This window comes from Diabrotica undecimpunctata, chromosome 4 (genome assembly GCF_040954645.1).
Source record: "Diabrotica undecimpunctata isolate CICGRU chromosome 4, icDiaUnde3, whole genome shotgun sequence".
Lineage (NCBI taxonomy): Eukaryota > Metazoa > Arthropoda > Insecta > Coleoptera > Chrysomelidae > Diabrotica > Diabrotica undecimpunctata.
This window is the reverse complement of record NC_092806.1, coordinates 149,123,284-149,139,788: the sequence shown is the minus strand read 5'-3', so window position 1 is coordinate 149,139,788 and position 16,505 is coordinate 149,123,284. Positions and strand designations below refer to the sequence as shown.

The 16,505-nt window shown below is 32.9% G+C and overlaps 1 protein-coding gene across 1 annotated transcript; it reads left to right on the top strand.

Moving 5' to 3' along the window:
- Window positions 1-4,246: 4,246 nt before the first annotated feature.
- Window positions 4,247-16,289, top strand: LOC140440174 (farnesol dehydrogenase-like). The gene is made up of 4 exons (XM_072530494.1): window positions 4,247-4,422; window positions 11,923-12,384; window positions 13,449-13,595; window positions 16,136-16,289. The coding sequence occupies exons 1-4, from the start codon at window positions 4,315-4,317 to the stop codon at window positions 16,175-16,177; spliced, it is 759 nt and encodes a 252-aa protein (XP_072386595.1). The 5' UTR covers window positions 4,247-4,314; the 3' UTR covers window positions 16,178-16,289.
- Window positions 16,290-16,505: the final 216 nt, after the last annotated feature.

Here is a 16,505-nt window from a genome sequence, read left to right as displayed (position 1 = left end):
AAAATCGGAAAATGGAGTGGTTGCTGCATTTGTAACAACCAGCGAGGAACGGTCATTTCAACTCTCTAAGCAATTCACTATATTCTCTGCTGAACTATTTGCCATTCTTTAGGCAATAAAATTCGTCAATGAAAATAATTCATAAATAAAAAATAATAAATCATTGTTAATAGCCTAATAACTAGTCATTGAGTTCATTATCCTCATTAAACAAACTTTTTTTTTATTTAAAGAAACAAAGTCGCATCTACCCAAAGGTTATTAGCGACATTCCTGTAACATTTGTAATATTAAATTTAACATTTGTAACAATCAATAATTGTAACAATTAATTACAATTTGTGAACAATTGAACATTTGTAACAATTAATTAAGTTAAATTTTGTGTAACATATTTATACATCTGTCGTTAAATAGCGCTTTAATAAGGATTTTGAATCAGATTTTATAAGTTCTCGATATCCTCGTTTATACATTTTAAGTAACCTAATAAATTGTTCGGAACTAAACTTTTGTTGAGGAGTGCTTTTAGGTTATTTGGCAAATTGTAAGACTGTCTTTGATTTACATATTTAGGACAGTCTATTAAGAAGTGCTTTATACTGTCTACTGTATTGCATGTTTCGCATTTTGGAGGTTCACTTCTTGAGAAGAGATAGGCACGATACCTACAGTGTCCAAGTCGTAGACGTGTAATAATAGTTTGACATCTTCTACTTCTGGCCGTGGACTTCCATAAAAAAATATCACTATTGATGGTTCTGAGTTTCGAACTAGAGTAATTCCACTCCCGATTCCACGTACTTAACATCTTGTTTTTGAAATAAACTTTTAGATCGCCTGCGATACTCCGACACTCTGTTTCTGATGCGTCACTGGTGATAGCGTTACGCGCACTAGTATCTGCTTCTTCATTCCCTTCTATGCCTATACGAGATGGTATCCATAGGAAGTGGACTCCTCTGAAATTTTCTTGAGCTTTCATTAATTCGGCCTTGATAATTTTCTCAATGGGGTGTTTAGGGTATACATTTTGCATAGCTTTGGGAGTCAGAAAGCACTAGACAACAAGGGATGTTTTCAATATTTACTTGCTTGATAACTTTGACAAACCAAATAGTTCTGCAGTATTGATGCTGGAATTTAGAGAAAGTTTAAATTGAAAAGTGTCATTTGGGGTTACCACTGCTACTCCAACGCCAAGTTCACCTTTTGATGCATCTGTATAAATTTTACTCACTTACTACTCACATGTTCACTCATTGTATTGTTGATTTAGGATTGAATTTAGTTTAACTTTAAAAATAATAGGACTAGTTTCATACTTATTATATATACTTACCGCTGTAATGACTTTGGGCTGTTCGATAGTCCAAGGTAGACAGTTATTGGTATTCGTTTGAAGTACTGTTGGGAATTGAATTTTCAGTCTTGAGCTATATAATCGGATTCTCTCGTAATCAGGTTTGGCGGCACGGGGCTTATTATTGTAATAATTAATATATTTGTTATAAAAAGTATTACAGTAGAGGGGTTTTTTTATATTTGAGGCTATAGATGTAGCATGCGCTAGAGCTAAGTATATTCTTCGACAATGTAGAGGTGGTTCGCCGGCTTCGCTCAGTATGCTTTCGGAGGGAGTTGTCCGGAAGGCTCCGAGTACAATTCTAATACCAGCGTTGTGTATGCTGTCACGTTTTTTAAGTCGTGTTTTTGAAGCAGATGCATATGCAATTGATCCATATTCTAATTTAGATCTAATTAGTGTTTTATATATTCTCAACAGAGTTTCCTGATCTGATCCCCAATTTCGGTTTGCCAATGTTTTCATTAGATTCAGTCTTTTATGACATGTTAAAATTGTTTGTTTTATATGTTCTTGCCAAGTAAGTTGTTGATTAAACCACATACCTAAGAACTTTACCGTTGGTTCAAATGGGAGGCATAGTGTTGTATAATTTTAATGTAGGGGCATTGATGAAACCTTTTTGGAGAAGAGTATACCTGATGCTTTTGTTACTGAAAATTTGAATCCGGTCGTTAGAAACCGTTACTAAACCTCTAAAGTCGAGCCTTTAGAGGTTTAGTAAGGTTGTTAATAATATTATTTATTGCTACTAAGAATAAAGTAGGGCTTAGGACTGACTTTTGGGGTGTTGTATTTTCTTCACTTTTCTCCTCTGAGTAAGTATTATGTACTCTTACGCAAAAAGACCGGTACTGTAAGAAGTTTTTAATAAATTTCAGGCAATTTCCACGAATATTCCATGAATGCAGTTCTTTTAGAATATTGAATTTCCAACAAGTATTAAATGCCCTTTTTAAGTCGAAAAATATTGCAATACAATGTTGTTTGGTTGCTAGCGCTTCATGAATGTCAGATTCTAGATCAAGAATATTGTCAATGCCTGAACGATTTTGTCTAAAACCGTTTTGTTCCGGAACTAAACGATTTGATAATTCTAATGTCTACGTTAATCTAAGATTTACCATTTTTTCCATCAATTTGCTCATGGAACATGTTAAGCTGATTGGTCTGTAAACAAACTTTTTACTAAACATCCTTTTTTAAGCTTCATTAGGTCGGAACTCATGATATGCCAAATCAATCATCGAACTGGTTAGTTTATTGGATCCCTTCACATTGTGGAATAAAAGGAAATGAAAGGGCCAACAACGTTGCAAAACAAGCAATTAAGAAACCAATTTCATTGTCAATGTCTACTTGTCACCACCTTGATGTCAAACAATATTTTAAAAAGAAAATAATGACCAATTGGCAGGAAACATGGGATGTCTCAAACCATTCCTTCTAACCTTAGATCCATAAAACAAACTGTCCTACCATGGAGGCTACCTTTGAAAAGAAGAGATTAAGTTATCATCTCGAGACTACGATTAGGACACACCAAGCCCACACATGATTTCCTACTACATAAGCAACCCAAACCTTTGAACCTTTGTGTTACGCGTGTGATAGTGATCTGAAGTGGGTGATCGACGAGCGAGCCATAATACCACGGTTTTAAGAACGACGGTTTTACTCGCGGCTCGTTAGTGCTGATCGACTAGCGAGCAAAACAGTCATTGTCAACCGTCCACAGCTGACATGTGTTCAACTGAAAGTGAAGTTTTATATTACTTCGCTATAGCATACTACGAAATTACAAAAAAAAAAGCGGAGACGTCCTAGACGTTGGGTATTTAAAAGTTTAACATATGCGGTAAGTCGAGTTGTTTTGTTTTTGTATTCTGGCGATGTACATTTCCATAAACAAACACATTCTCGTAAACAATATATAAATTCTAATAAAAAGTCGTGAGAGTACTCATATCCATGATTAAAAACTGATCTTTTCACTTTCCGGTTTTGCTCACCAGTAGTACACGCGCGGTTTTAAATGACGAGCCAAGTAAAAAATAAAACAAACTGACGAGCCGCGAGCCAGGCTCGTAGGTATATAAAACCGCGGTATTGCAAGGATACACTGACGAGCTTTACCGTCGAGCCACAAAACCGCAGTTTTACTCGCCTGTCGATCATGGCCTTATCAGTACATCACTTATTAGTGGAGTGTCCGTTGTACGCATTTGAAAGACAACATGAACAGTTACCTACAACAATTAAAGACATTCTAAGTGAACGTAGTGGCCACAATCGTAGCATACTTTTTTGGTTTCCTCAGGATTAATCAACAAAATCAAACTGTATTCTTTGTTTTTTTTTTATATTATTTATGATCTTTATATTTATGCTATCTGTAAAATCGACCATTGTGGTTGAAGCAGTTTCAAATAAAAAAAAAAGAAGTAGATCTTTTATAGCAAAAGCCAACTACTATAAAAATAAAACAAAAAACAAGTTCCTGTTAGATGGTATTTACTAATAATTCATCGAAGCAAGATTGTGTCACGAATTTTTTATTTCATTAAAATATGTTACCTTAAAAAACTGGTTTAAAATCTGCAATATCATAAAATCAAAAATCGAGTCTGTGTTATTAAAAAACTTTTTGTAGAATTTGTACTAAACAAATAAAAATGATCTTTACACTGATTATATAATAAGACATTATAAATAACCTTACCTGAGTTATCAAAAAATGTTACTTTTAATTTTTACATGCCGGCAATTATTTTAATATTAGAGATTATTTGTGTTGTATAAATTAGTAGGTATTTAATTTGCCATGGTCATCATTTTTTCGTATTACGTAATCGAAAACATGATTAAGAAGATTTTTTTTATTATTATTCGACATATAAATAAATAAGCAGCTACTCCTATCACTCTGTTTGGTTAAAAAATCCACGATGGTTCTTTCTATGGACAGATGGATAGGCAAAGTAGCTGTTGTTACAGGTGCAAGTTCGGGTATAGGGGCAGCAATTGCGGAACTTTTGGTTGAGAAAGGACTTTTGGTAAGAATAATTTATATTTTATTAAAAAAGTCACTTGTTTTTTTTTATCACAGAACTGATCGTATGTGATTTAATTTTACTGTACCTTTATTTTTTAAAATAATCAATATTGCTTTTTTTTCTTATTCATCACCGTAATTCTTTTTGTATACTGCGCGGCAAAATTATTGCCAATATAATGGTAATGGTACTTCATTCTGCATCAATTATTTGTATGTAAACAATTAAAAATTAATAGTTTTCAAAAACCATTTTGTTGTAATATACAGGGTGGACCTTAAGTAATTGTACAAAAAGAAACAGTAGATTCTACACTTTAAAATATTACGATTTAAGCCAAATTGCTTTAATAAAATGTTGATATTAAGAAAGATACAGGGTGTTAAAGTGCAAATTTCAAATTTTATTTTTTGCTTTAACTTTCATGTTTGTAAACATTTATGTATAAAAATTTACAACTAGGTACTTTTAAATATGAGAAATTATAACTTGATGCGCACTTTAATGTAAGAGATAGAGAGCGCCACATATGCCACATATGGGGTATAAATTTGTACCTAACTTTTTTGCTCTTTAAGTTACCTGTATTTGGGACAAAAAATATTAAAGATACATTAGTTTGTCAAAAAAAAGTATACTTGGTAATAACTTCAAAACTTAATATTTTTCGAGGTAATCGCATTTTACAAATCAGCTGCATAATTCTGATTTAAGGCAATTACTCCAGGCAACGAAGAAAAAATAGACAAAAACATTAATACTTCTGAATTTTGGTATAAAATACCTTTAACTAAAGTTAATAGTTAACGAAATATTAAATAAAATAAATATATCAGCAGGATAATTAATAATAGGATAATCAAAGCATTTTGTTTACAAACCAAATTAAGAAACAGTTACACTAAATAACATAACTTTTTGGCAAAGTTAGTGTTCGATATGTCCACCATTTTCTTTAATTCATTTGTCAATATATTCCATAAAAGATCGTCTCATATTAAATAGCATCCTTGGTTCTAAAGAAAGTGCTGCAGTATTTATTTCTTCCCATAGTTGGTTTCGAGTGTTTATGGGATTCTTATAGACACGTTGTTTTAACGCGCCCTATACACCAAAATCAAGCGGATTAAATTCTGGTCTACATGGTGGCTATAATGTATAATGGATAAATATATTCTTTTGGATACATATCCAAATCCTATGGTATATTATGGAACTACATCTTATTTGTCGCAGAGCTAAAATAATGTACTAAACTTTAATGTATCTCGTTCATTGGTTACTTATATACACACAGAATAACCTATCGATGATATTACTTATTTATATGATTACGTTAAAGCTTACGAGTGACTATAATTACATCTCGAACAAATGGACTATTATGATTTACTAACGAACTAATATTATGCTGAACTAAATTGCCTGTGTGTTTACTGTATTTATAACAATATCGGTTATTAGGCCAACAATGATGTTTTTGTAAAAATGCTGAGTCTTTTTAAGGTTAGATTTGTAGCAAAAGTATTATGAAACAAGACCAGGCCCTGATTCTATTTCATTTTGATGTCGAAATTTAAAAGCGACTACGCCATGACAGTCGCAATCGCTAGCGATTCTCATTCATTTCGATTGTAGTTAAAACTGGGGATATTTACTTTATCATTTTGACACTGCTGAAAATTTGGGTTGGCCCTCTTGTATATTGGCTGCACGCTGCACAACGCTTGTTGAATGTTTGTTTTGTTTACGTTATGTGAACGTCTTTTTTTTCTTGTTTGAGTTGTTAGATCATATGGTGGCCATTTTCAATTATATTTTGAATTGAAAGAAAATTAATGGAGACGCTGTCGGTGATCGTGGCACTAAATTGTCTGTGAAGCAAAGGGAAATCATGGTGGCTTTTTTGGAGGACCATGCTGATTTTGCTAAGGGCAAACTCCTTGGCCACGATGGCAAGGAAAGAAAAAAGGCGATGTGGGAGATCCTTAAGTTATAACCACTAAGGTTAATATAACCACTAAGATTTGACTTAGTGGTTATATTCTAATATATTTTTAAATTTACTGCAGCTTAGTAATACTTACCCTAAACATTTTGGGTATCCTAGAGGCATAAACACCCTCCTCTAAATATGGTTCTAATACCCTTATCAAATAATTTGCAGCTTGTTTATTAAGCGGGAATTGTTGCCTAAATTGAGCATCACTTAGTGAAAAAGGATTTTGAGTATCCCGTAACATTCTTCTTATCCTCCGTTGTGAGCGTTGGATATCTATCCTCTCTAATTCCTCCAAAACCAGCAAATGTCCGTAAAACGCAGCCATATTGATACTTTTTGCCTCAGTTTTCCTTGCAAGAATCAAAACACAACACCGCCTAAACTGAACTTAAGTTCACTTCTCCCAGTCCAGCCAGTCATGTCAGATTAATTTCGACTCGAAATGAAATTTCAACCACTTTCTTGAAGTTGAAATTATTTTCGATAAATCGAAAATTAGTGACGTCGTTTGGTTAGTTAAGCTGAAATCCACAAGGCTCGCAAAGTCGCATTTCGACGTCGCCATATTAATTTCGACATGTTTTGAGTCGAAATCTCAATTAAAATCAGGGCCCATATGTGTATTCAATACCTGTGCTTTAGTTTCCATTTGTCCTAATAAAGATGGGTAAGCAATTTAACAATGGATAATAAGTATTTTTTTCGAATATTTTATGAATTAAATAATTATATCAATATCTCACCACATTGCCAAGGAATATGACTACCACCACCAATCCAACGTTCAGAAAATTTGAATGTAACTATGTTCTAACTGCCTTCTCTCTGGTATGTGGTGGTGTACCATCTTGCATAAACCACATATTTTGGGTTTTCAGCATTTTACAAGCGAGAAAAAGTAATAGAACGCCATTATAGAAACTTAAGAAGCGATAAAAAAGGGAAATTGTAAACATGATGACGGCCAACGTCTGAATACGGACACGGCACCTAAAGAAGAAGATGAAAAATCTTTTCTCCAATAAGACATTTAGCACCCGTAACAAAACATTTTGTGATGTTAAATTATCATCTTTGAGTTGTTTTAATAAGAATAAACTATGAATTATGCTTATCTACAGGTATTCAGTGCTTTACCGCATAAATATCAAACTAATAATTATTATTCAGCTGACTTATAAAATGCGATTATCTCGAAAACAGTTAAATTTTCAGGTTACTAACAAGTGTACGTTTTTTTTTGTAAAAATAATGTATCTTTAATATTTCTTAACACAAATAGAGTTAACTTAAATAGCAAAACAGTTAAGCGCAAATTTATGCCACACATGTGACATATGTGGCGCCCTCTATTAGTTACATTAAAGTATGTATAAAATTATAATTTATCCTACTTAAAAGCATCCAACTGTAAATTTTTGTCCAAAAATATTTACAAACGTAAAAGTTACATCGAAAAAAAAATTTTTTAATTTCCACTTTAACACCCTGTATCTTTCTTAATATCAACATTTTAATAAAGCAAGTTGGGTTAAATCGTAATATTTTAAAGTGCATAATCTACGGTTTCTGTTTGTACAATTACTTAAGGACCACCCTGTATATAAAAAATGTATTACACTCTGTGTTAATTATTTTTTCCGTTATCTCATTAAAAGGTTGTATGTTTTGTAAGGGTTGTAAGTTATTGCGTTGATTGAATATATTCAATCAACGGTTATTGGCAATGTAAATAAGAGAAAATTAAATTTTATGGTAAATTTAAATCAAATATCAATTTGTAATTTTCACAATTTGAATTGGAAATTATAAACTTTACATTACAATAACCTACTACTGCGAACAAAATATTCACTATGAACAAATTAAAATAATTATCTCAAATTTTTATTCGGAATCTGATTGTTGAATATTTGTAGGGTCAAAAAATTTTAATTGTTTATCATAACAGTGTCATTTCGCGTATGACATTTGACTTATAAAGACTGTTTAAAAATTTTATATTTGTTTTTCGATATGGTGAGAAAATTAGAAAAAACGGGAGATAAATAAATAAAGAATGATAAATCATTCTTATCTTCTGTTGACTTCCTAGCTGAAGAACGTTATGTTACATGATTAACGCAGTAAATATTTTCGGAAAGAACGTCATAATTTACGTAAACTATTTTCGCATTTTCATTGCTTCTTCTTCTTTTTCTTTTTTTATATAGACATGATTCTGTCTATTTTTCAACGTGCCTCCAGTAAGTTGTCGTTCCATCGAGTTGGTCTTGGGGAACCGTCTCTTGCCGTCTTTACTACTCTATTGTTGTCATTTGGCTTATATGATCATTTCATTCTACTTTTCCATTGCCTCATAGTGTCTTACCATAAATTTTTCTAAGTGTTTTCATCTGTGCTGTTTCTATCATCCTTTTTGTCCTCTTTGTGTCAGGTCTTGTTTCTGCCGCGTATGTCATTATTGGTCTGATGACTGTTTTGTAAATTCTGCTCTCCATTTCTTTCCCCATTTTTTTTTATTTCTCCATATTGTTTAATTCAGGCGGCCCTGTTTGCGGCTCTGTTTGCCCTATTCACTTGATCTTCCACTTTAGTTTCGAGATAGATAATGTGATGTCTAGATATTTAAACTCCATCACTTGTTCTATTATCTGACCTTCCAGATCCAATTTACATCTTAGTAAATTTGCTCTTGTAACCATGCATTTTGTCTTTTTTGGGGAAGTTAAAATTTCTGGCGGTTATATTAAATTGGTGTGGCATACATTGTAAATAATCTTCACTTTGAGAGAGTAGTATTGCCTCGTCTGCATAGTAGATAATTTTAAGTTGTTTCTCCCATTTAGTATCCTTTTTTAGTTCTTACTTTTTTTATTATTTCATCCATAATCTTGTTGAACAACAGAGGACTCAGGGAATCTTTCTGTCTTATCACATTGTCAGCTTCAATAGAGTCGGTTAGTTCTTCTTCTACTTTTACTTTTATTGTGTGGTTTTGGCAGATATTTTCGATCGTTTTGATTATTCCTAGAGTATCTTTCTTGCGCACAGTAAGTGGATACTGTCTTTTAATTTGATTCGGTCAAATTCCTTCTTAATATCCACGAAACATAGATATGCCGGTTTGTTGTATTCTTATGATTTCTCTTGCACTTGCCTCATTATAAATGCAGCGTCGGTGCATGATCTTCCCGACCTAAAACCTTGTTATCCTTCTGCTAGTGTTATAATTTCATTCAGTTTATTTGTTATCACTTTGGTTGTTAATTTCAGTGTTGTGTTTATTAAATTAATTCCTGTGTAATTTTTCGGGTCCAATTTGTCTCCCTTTTTGAAGAGAGGTATTAGGAAGCTTGATCTCCATTCTTAAGGAATTCTTAAGGAATTCTATTATTTTTTAGATTAGTTTTAATAGTTGTCTGGTGAGATATGGTCCTCCGTACTTTAAGAGTTCGTTCGGTATTCTGTCCTCTTCTGGTGATTTACCTTTAGCAAATTCTACCCTTGATTCCTTCTGAATGTGTTTTGATTTTATTAGTTCGTTCATCGCTTTTCTTTGTCCTCTGATAATTCTCCATATTTATTTTTGTGATTCATAGAAGTCGTGTTTCATTTGTTTTAAAGAGCTCTGCCAGGGTTCCCTGTTTATTTGTCTAGTTAAAGTATTCGTTTCATTTCTTATTCGTTTATAGTGGTTGTATGCCTCTTGTGTTTGTTGTGTCTGTATTGTAAAAAGGCTTTTTTCTTTTATTCACATTTTGTCTTCACTTCCTCTCTAAACCATGGTGTTTTCTTTTTTGATATGTTAGTGTTCGTTACTTTCCTCTCTCCTTGTGATGCTGTTGCTGCATTAATTATGCTGTTTTTGAGTTTTTTTTCCAGCTTTCATCGATGTTATCGTCTCCTAATATTCATTCCCAGCGATCTTCTCTGATATTCTTTTCCTGTATAAGTATTCCGTGGATTCCGTATTTAGTCCTTCGACTTTGATTTTTGTTTGTGTTGGCGCCGCTCTCTTGGGTGGGAAGTATTTCATGATGATTATTATTTTACATAATACTAGGCTATGGTCTCTACCTACATCTGCTGAGCTGAGGCATCATCCATCGATTATTTTTGATGGATATATATCTCCGTTGGTTATAACATAATCTATCATAGATCTTTGTCCACGAGTGTTATTAAATGTATATTTGTGTTGGTCTTTGTGGTCAAAAAATGAGTTGTTTATTCTTAGTTCGTTATTCGTGCAGAAGTTTATCATCAGTTATCCATTTTCGTTTTTAACATTCTCATTATCTTTTCGCTTAATTCCGGCTATTACTTATTTGCCTATTCGAGCGTTCAAATCCCCCAATATTATCATGTTTACCCTAACTTGATCTACTACTTGTTGTAATTGGTGTTTGTATTTTCATTGCGTATCTGTCATTTTGCTTTATTACTTTTAATATCTACTTCAAAATTATTATGGGTGACGTTAAATAGTCTAAAATTTAGAATTTGCTTTTGAATTGTATCAGTTACAGAATATGGCTTGCCTGATGCTTTGGCACATCATATTATGGTTATCCATTAGTTTGGAACATATACGACTTGATGTTTTGTCCGTTGTTATATTCAGGGCATGCATTGAATCGTCCTCGTTTTGTGAATGTCCTACTTCAAAAAACACATGTGTAATGTTAATGTTAAACTTTTTCACTGCATAGGAGTACATAGCAAGAACTATTCTATTTTTGTTTTGTCCACCGCAATTAGCAGAAAAAAGTCTGTAAATCCCCTTTTTATTTTTATTTCAATAAAAAAATATACAGCACTACTAATTTCGTTAGTACCTTTTCGTCATTCCAGAGATAGCAGTGTCCTTCATTGTCTCAAAAATCAAAGACTGTAAAATTGTGTACGGCGAGTTTTTGCTAATAGTATGATGAAGAAACTTCTGACACTGGAGTGGATAAGATCTTCTGGATATCAAAACATGTCGCAACTACTGAGTAACTACATTGCGCAAGCGACTTAATTTGCGTTTCGAATACTCACTCCATAGTTTTAGAAGCCATATGATGAGTATAATTAAGTGTAAACTTTCAATTTGTTCAAATAAAACTGTTTTATAAATATCACATGTTGCGCATAGTTCTTTCTTCTTTCTAATTAAACTTTAAGTTCACAATGTCAAACCATAATTGTCATGTTATTCAGTAGCTAGGCTTTTCGAAGGCTGGGAAGAAAAGTTCTTCTAGCTACCCCTAAAATCATGTGGCTTAACCACATAAAGTAAAATAGTGAATGTCCCATTACCCAGAGCATCCGAAGTAACTTCTACAACAGCCTTCTCATTACGGAGTGTGACCCCTTTGATCTTCAGACACGTGGGTCCCACTGTTCCATTAGGACACACATGTCACTCGGAGCTGGGGTTCTACGAAAATTGTTTTTTGTATGTTTATTATCCTTAAACTAAGTAAATAATTTCAGTAAAATATTTACAGGTAGTGGGCGCTGCTAGAAGAAAAGATAGATTGGACGCTTTAGCACAAAAGCTTCAAGGTAAAAAGGGCAAGTTTTACGCAGTAAAAGCAGACCTTTCCAAAGAAGAAGACATAAAAGAAATCTTCAAATGGACTTCAGCAAATGTTGGTCCTGTAGCTATCCTAGTAAATAATGCTGGTTGCCACAAGAAAACAGGTCTAATAGGTGGCGATACAGAAGCATGGAAAACCACTATCAATGTTAACCTTTTAGCATTGTGTATAGCAACAAGAGAGGCAATTGATATTATGAAAAAGAATAATATCGATGGTTATATTATTCATATTAATAGCGTTTTTGGTCATAACGTACTTAATATTCCTTACGTAGATGTATATCCAGCAACCAAATTTGGAGTAACTGCCTTGACGGAAACGTTAAGACATGAACTAAATGCACTCAAATCCAAAATAAGAGTCACCGTAAGTAAACAATTTCAATAAAGTAATTAGGTTTAAAACAGAAACACAGGCTTAGATTTAAGAGTCTCTGTATATGTCGCTCTGATGATACCTAAGGAGATTAAAATACGCATAAGCGAATGTCAGATACCCTGCAAATTAAATCTAAAACCGCCTTTCTGTTTTAGTTCTTTACTGTGTTTCGAGTACTGGAAATTCAAGTTACTAAGAATTTTTACCATGATGAACACATATGTCAAATATATATTATAGATTCACTTATTAGATTTAATTTTTTTATCAAGTCGGAAACTTTCACTGGCAGCTTTAGCATTAACTATATCATCTTTAGCATTAACTCAGACTCTTCCAGGTTTGGGCGACCGTATATTATCCCGCCTTAACGTTTAACACTTTTGTTGATAACGTGCGAAGGGAAGGTTGTCTTTCTTGGTTACCAGCTTTTATCTGCTCACGAAATGGCTACATATAAGTGTAACTAAACATTTTGATCAATCAATCTACGGATACGGATCGTTTAACAATATACTCCGATGACGTTTAGTAGTAACTTTTTATTTTATAAATATGTGTATTATTCTTCTAGTCTAAATGCTCTAAATATAGTCAGCTTTGATTTCACGAATATTGTGACCACAAAAAAGTTTTTTTTAAGATTATTGGATCAGAATATTTCTACTTTTTTTCATCCAGTTTTATTTTGTAGCTAAGACTTTTTCGTCACTCACAACTGTTTGTGAGCTTTAAATATATATGTATATATATGCACAATATTTAGTTTAGAAGAATAATTGTAAGAAGTTATGGTTTTAGATCAACTGATGATGTATATGAATTCATATACGAAACGTCTTCAATAAAGGCTGGAGTAGCAAAATACCTTTTTTGTTCCCCAAATTGTGACTAATAACCTTCCCACAAGTATAGTCAAAATTGACGGTCGTACTTCTTTTTCCGTTCAACCAGTCGGTTATTCTATGGTTCAACCAAATATCTTAGAAACTAAAACATATTTAGTTTGTATTACATATTAATATTTTTAAATACCATTTATTATATTTTAGAGTATAAGTCCTGGTATAGTAGACACAGAAATAATAGCCGATTTTAAAGCATCAGAACTTTTCGCCGTTATTAAAGACGCAATGTTAAAATCTGAAGATATAGCTGATGCAGTTTTATACGTCCTTTCCACACCACAACATGTACAGGTAACAATCATTATTTAAAAAGTGTACCAATTTTTATTTATTTTGTTCAAAAAGTAAAGTAGTGTGCTAATATTTTGATTTGAATAGCCAGAAGTTTTCTGAAAAAGAGTTTGGAATGTTCACATATGCTTATCAAGTTCACTTGTCTTTTGGGATAAATATGACGGCCACAAAGAAAGGATGAAGTAATAAATGTAGCTTTAATATCAAGTACATAAATATACATAGCGTGGAAAAATAATAGTTTATCTTCTTATTTTTGAAGTAAATATAACACTCTCTGTTTTTCACTGTGCTTTAAAGGAACGCCCTTGTCTTGTTTTATTGCCAGCCTTAGTTGGCTTAGTAAAACTAAGATTAATACTATTACAAAAATTAATATTAATCTCAACATGTTTCTGGGTTGAATTGCGTCAATGATAACTGCGACAACCTTTCGACATCCTATCTGATGTTTTCTTCAGACACTACTACACTGGTCACTAATCAGTGCATTACTGCTACTGGGAACAGCGGACGGTTTATTCATACCGTCGATAGTGACGTGGTTTTGGTGGAGGTTGGCGTGAGGGTTGGCATGAGGATTGGCGCGGAGATTGGTGCGAACATGTCTGACAGCAAGATTTTGATTGGAGGATTTATTAAGACAATTTGGCTCTTTTTTCAATTTTTATGGCTTCTCGGATAATTTTTGATTTATAAAAGCGGGTGGGGGCTATGGTTCTGGAGTTTTCAAAATCATTTTTGTGACCTGTATAAAGATGGTGTTGCCCTAGAGCTGAAACTGAATCGAAATTGCGAATAGAAATGGAATATTCATAGATGCTATTTTGGCATCTACGATTTGTTTGGCCTATTAAAGATCGGGGACAGTCCCGCACAAGGAATTTCATAAACTCCGTATTCATTTGGAATGTTGTCTTTGATTGATCGGACACAAGATGAAAGTTTTTGTTGAAGGGTAAATATTGCCTATATTCCTGTTGATTTAAGAATTGTGCCGTTTTTTTCAGTCACAGTTTTGATGTAAGGAAGAAAAGCTTTCGTATGATGAGGGTGTGGGTCTTTGGGTTGAGATTGAGTGGGAGATTGGTGTCTGTGGATGCTTCTATTAATGTGATTTTCGCGGTAACTGTTGTGGATGTGGGCTTGTTTTAAACTAGAGAGCTCGGCGGGTGTACTTGCATCATCGCAAAGGCAGCGAATAAGAACAAGAAGCGGTAGATGTGCTGACAGCTTACATAAATAGGGAAAAGTTACTCCGGAGTGTGACTGTGGTGCGCAACGACAGACCGTCCGTCACATTGTTGAAGAATGCCCCCGAAGGCGGTTCCCTGGAGTTTTTGACGAGTTCCTGAATGCGACCGAAAATGTTTTAGACTATATTAATGCATTAGATGTTCGTTTGTAATACTCCATGTAATGTTTTATATTGCTTTTTAAATATGTGTTCTTATTGTATGCCATACATACGATAAATAAATAAATCGCAAAGGCGTATAGATCTGGAGACAAGATCTGAATTAATTTGTGAATGTGGATGATAAGAGTTCACGTGCAAGTAACGATTAATATGGGTGGGTTTTCTATAAATAGAGTAATTAAAACCTTGGAATTGATTTTTTTTATGATTACGTCGAGAAACGGTAGGGATGAATCAGTTTTCACCTCCATCGTGAACTTGATACTACATATGATGTATACCATTTAGGTGGGATTGAAGAGATAACAAAAGCATCTCTGCTGTGGGGCCAAATTATGAATGTATCGTCAACATATCGTAGCCAACATGTGGGTTTGAGCATTAATGTGAATAGTGCTTGGATCTCGAAGTCTTTCATAAAAATATTGGCAATTACTGGTGGGAAGCACATTGGGGTACCATTTATTTGTCTGTAGAATTGATTTTGGAAGATGAAATAAGTGTTGGACATAAAATGTTTAGCGAGAGATAAGTGGCCTTGCTGGATAATGTATTTAGTTTTAAGAATGTATAGAGTCTATAGGAATGCTTGTAAAGAGTGAAACGATATCGAAACTTAGTAGAATGTTTAACGGTAAGATGGGGTATGGTTTAAAAAATTCGATATAATGAAAAGAATTTTTGCCAAAACATGAAGATTTTCGACGAGAGGTTGTGAGAGATTTGGCCAAGTACTTCGCCAATGGTTGTGTAAGGCAATTGTATGCACTGACAATGGGACGTACAGGAATATCGGGTTTGTGAATTTTGGGTAGGCCATATATTTGAGGTGTTTTGGAAGACTTTTCACGAGGAATTAGAGATTGTTTTATGTCAACAGGAAGAGAGGTTTTGTTGATATCAATATATATATATATATATATATATATATATATATATATATATATATATATATATATAATATATATATATATATATATATATATATATATATATATATATATATATATATATATATACTAAAAAATAATAACCAATGATAATTACCTATATCATTATTTATTTCGTTAAGAGTTAAAGATATAGTGTGATAAATAACTAAATAATTTTTTTCTAGGTCCATGACATCATCATCAAACCTCAGGGGGAATATTTTTAAAGATAGACTTAAAAAGAAGTAATATCAAGTTGTTGTATGAATAATTTTTAGTGTAAACAATGTAAATATGTTGTAATATTTGTTAAAAAGGTAATAAACGTTTTTCTTTCTATGCGTTCTATTTAAAATACTCTTTATTTCAATGCAGAAAGACACTGAAAAAAAATTACAAATTTCAAGGAAGTACCATAGGGTTACAATTATTTCATGTTTCACAGAATCTAACACAGTGGATTAGTGACATTTTTTTAAACTCCTGGTTAAAAACAGAACTTTAGAGAGTAAAAGTGAAGTTCAATCCATTTCCAGTAAAAATAATAAGTTATTT

Bases quoted from the DNA above. Each gene is read 5' to 3' on its own strand.
- LOC140440174 (XM_072530494.1), top strand. From the start codon at position 4,315: ATGGTTCTTTCTATGGACAGATGGATAGGCAAAGTAGCTGTTGTTACA. The intron at 4,423-11,922 runs GTAAGAATAATT...AAATATTTACAG, and splicing joins TGGTTGAGAAAGGACTTTTG to GTAGTGGGCGCTGCTAGAAG. The intron at 13,596-16,135 runs GTAACAATCATT...ATTTTTTTCTAG, and splicing joins CCACACCACAACATGTACAG to GTCCATGACATCATCATCAA.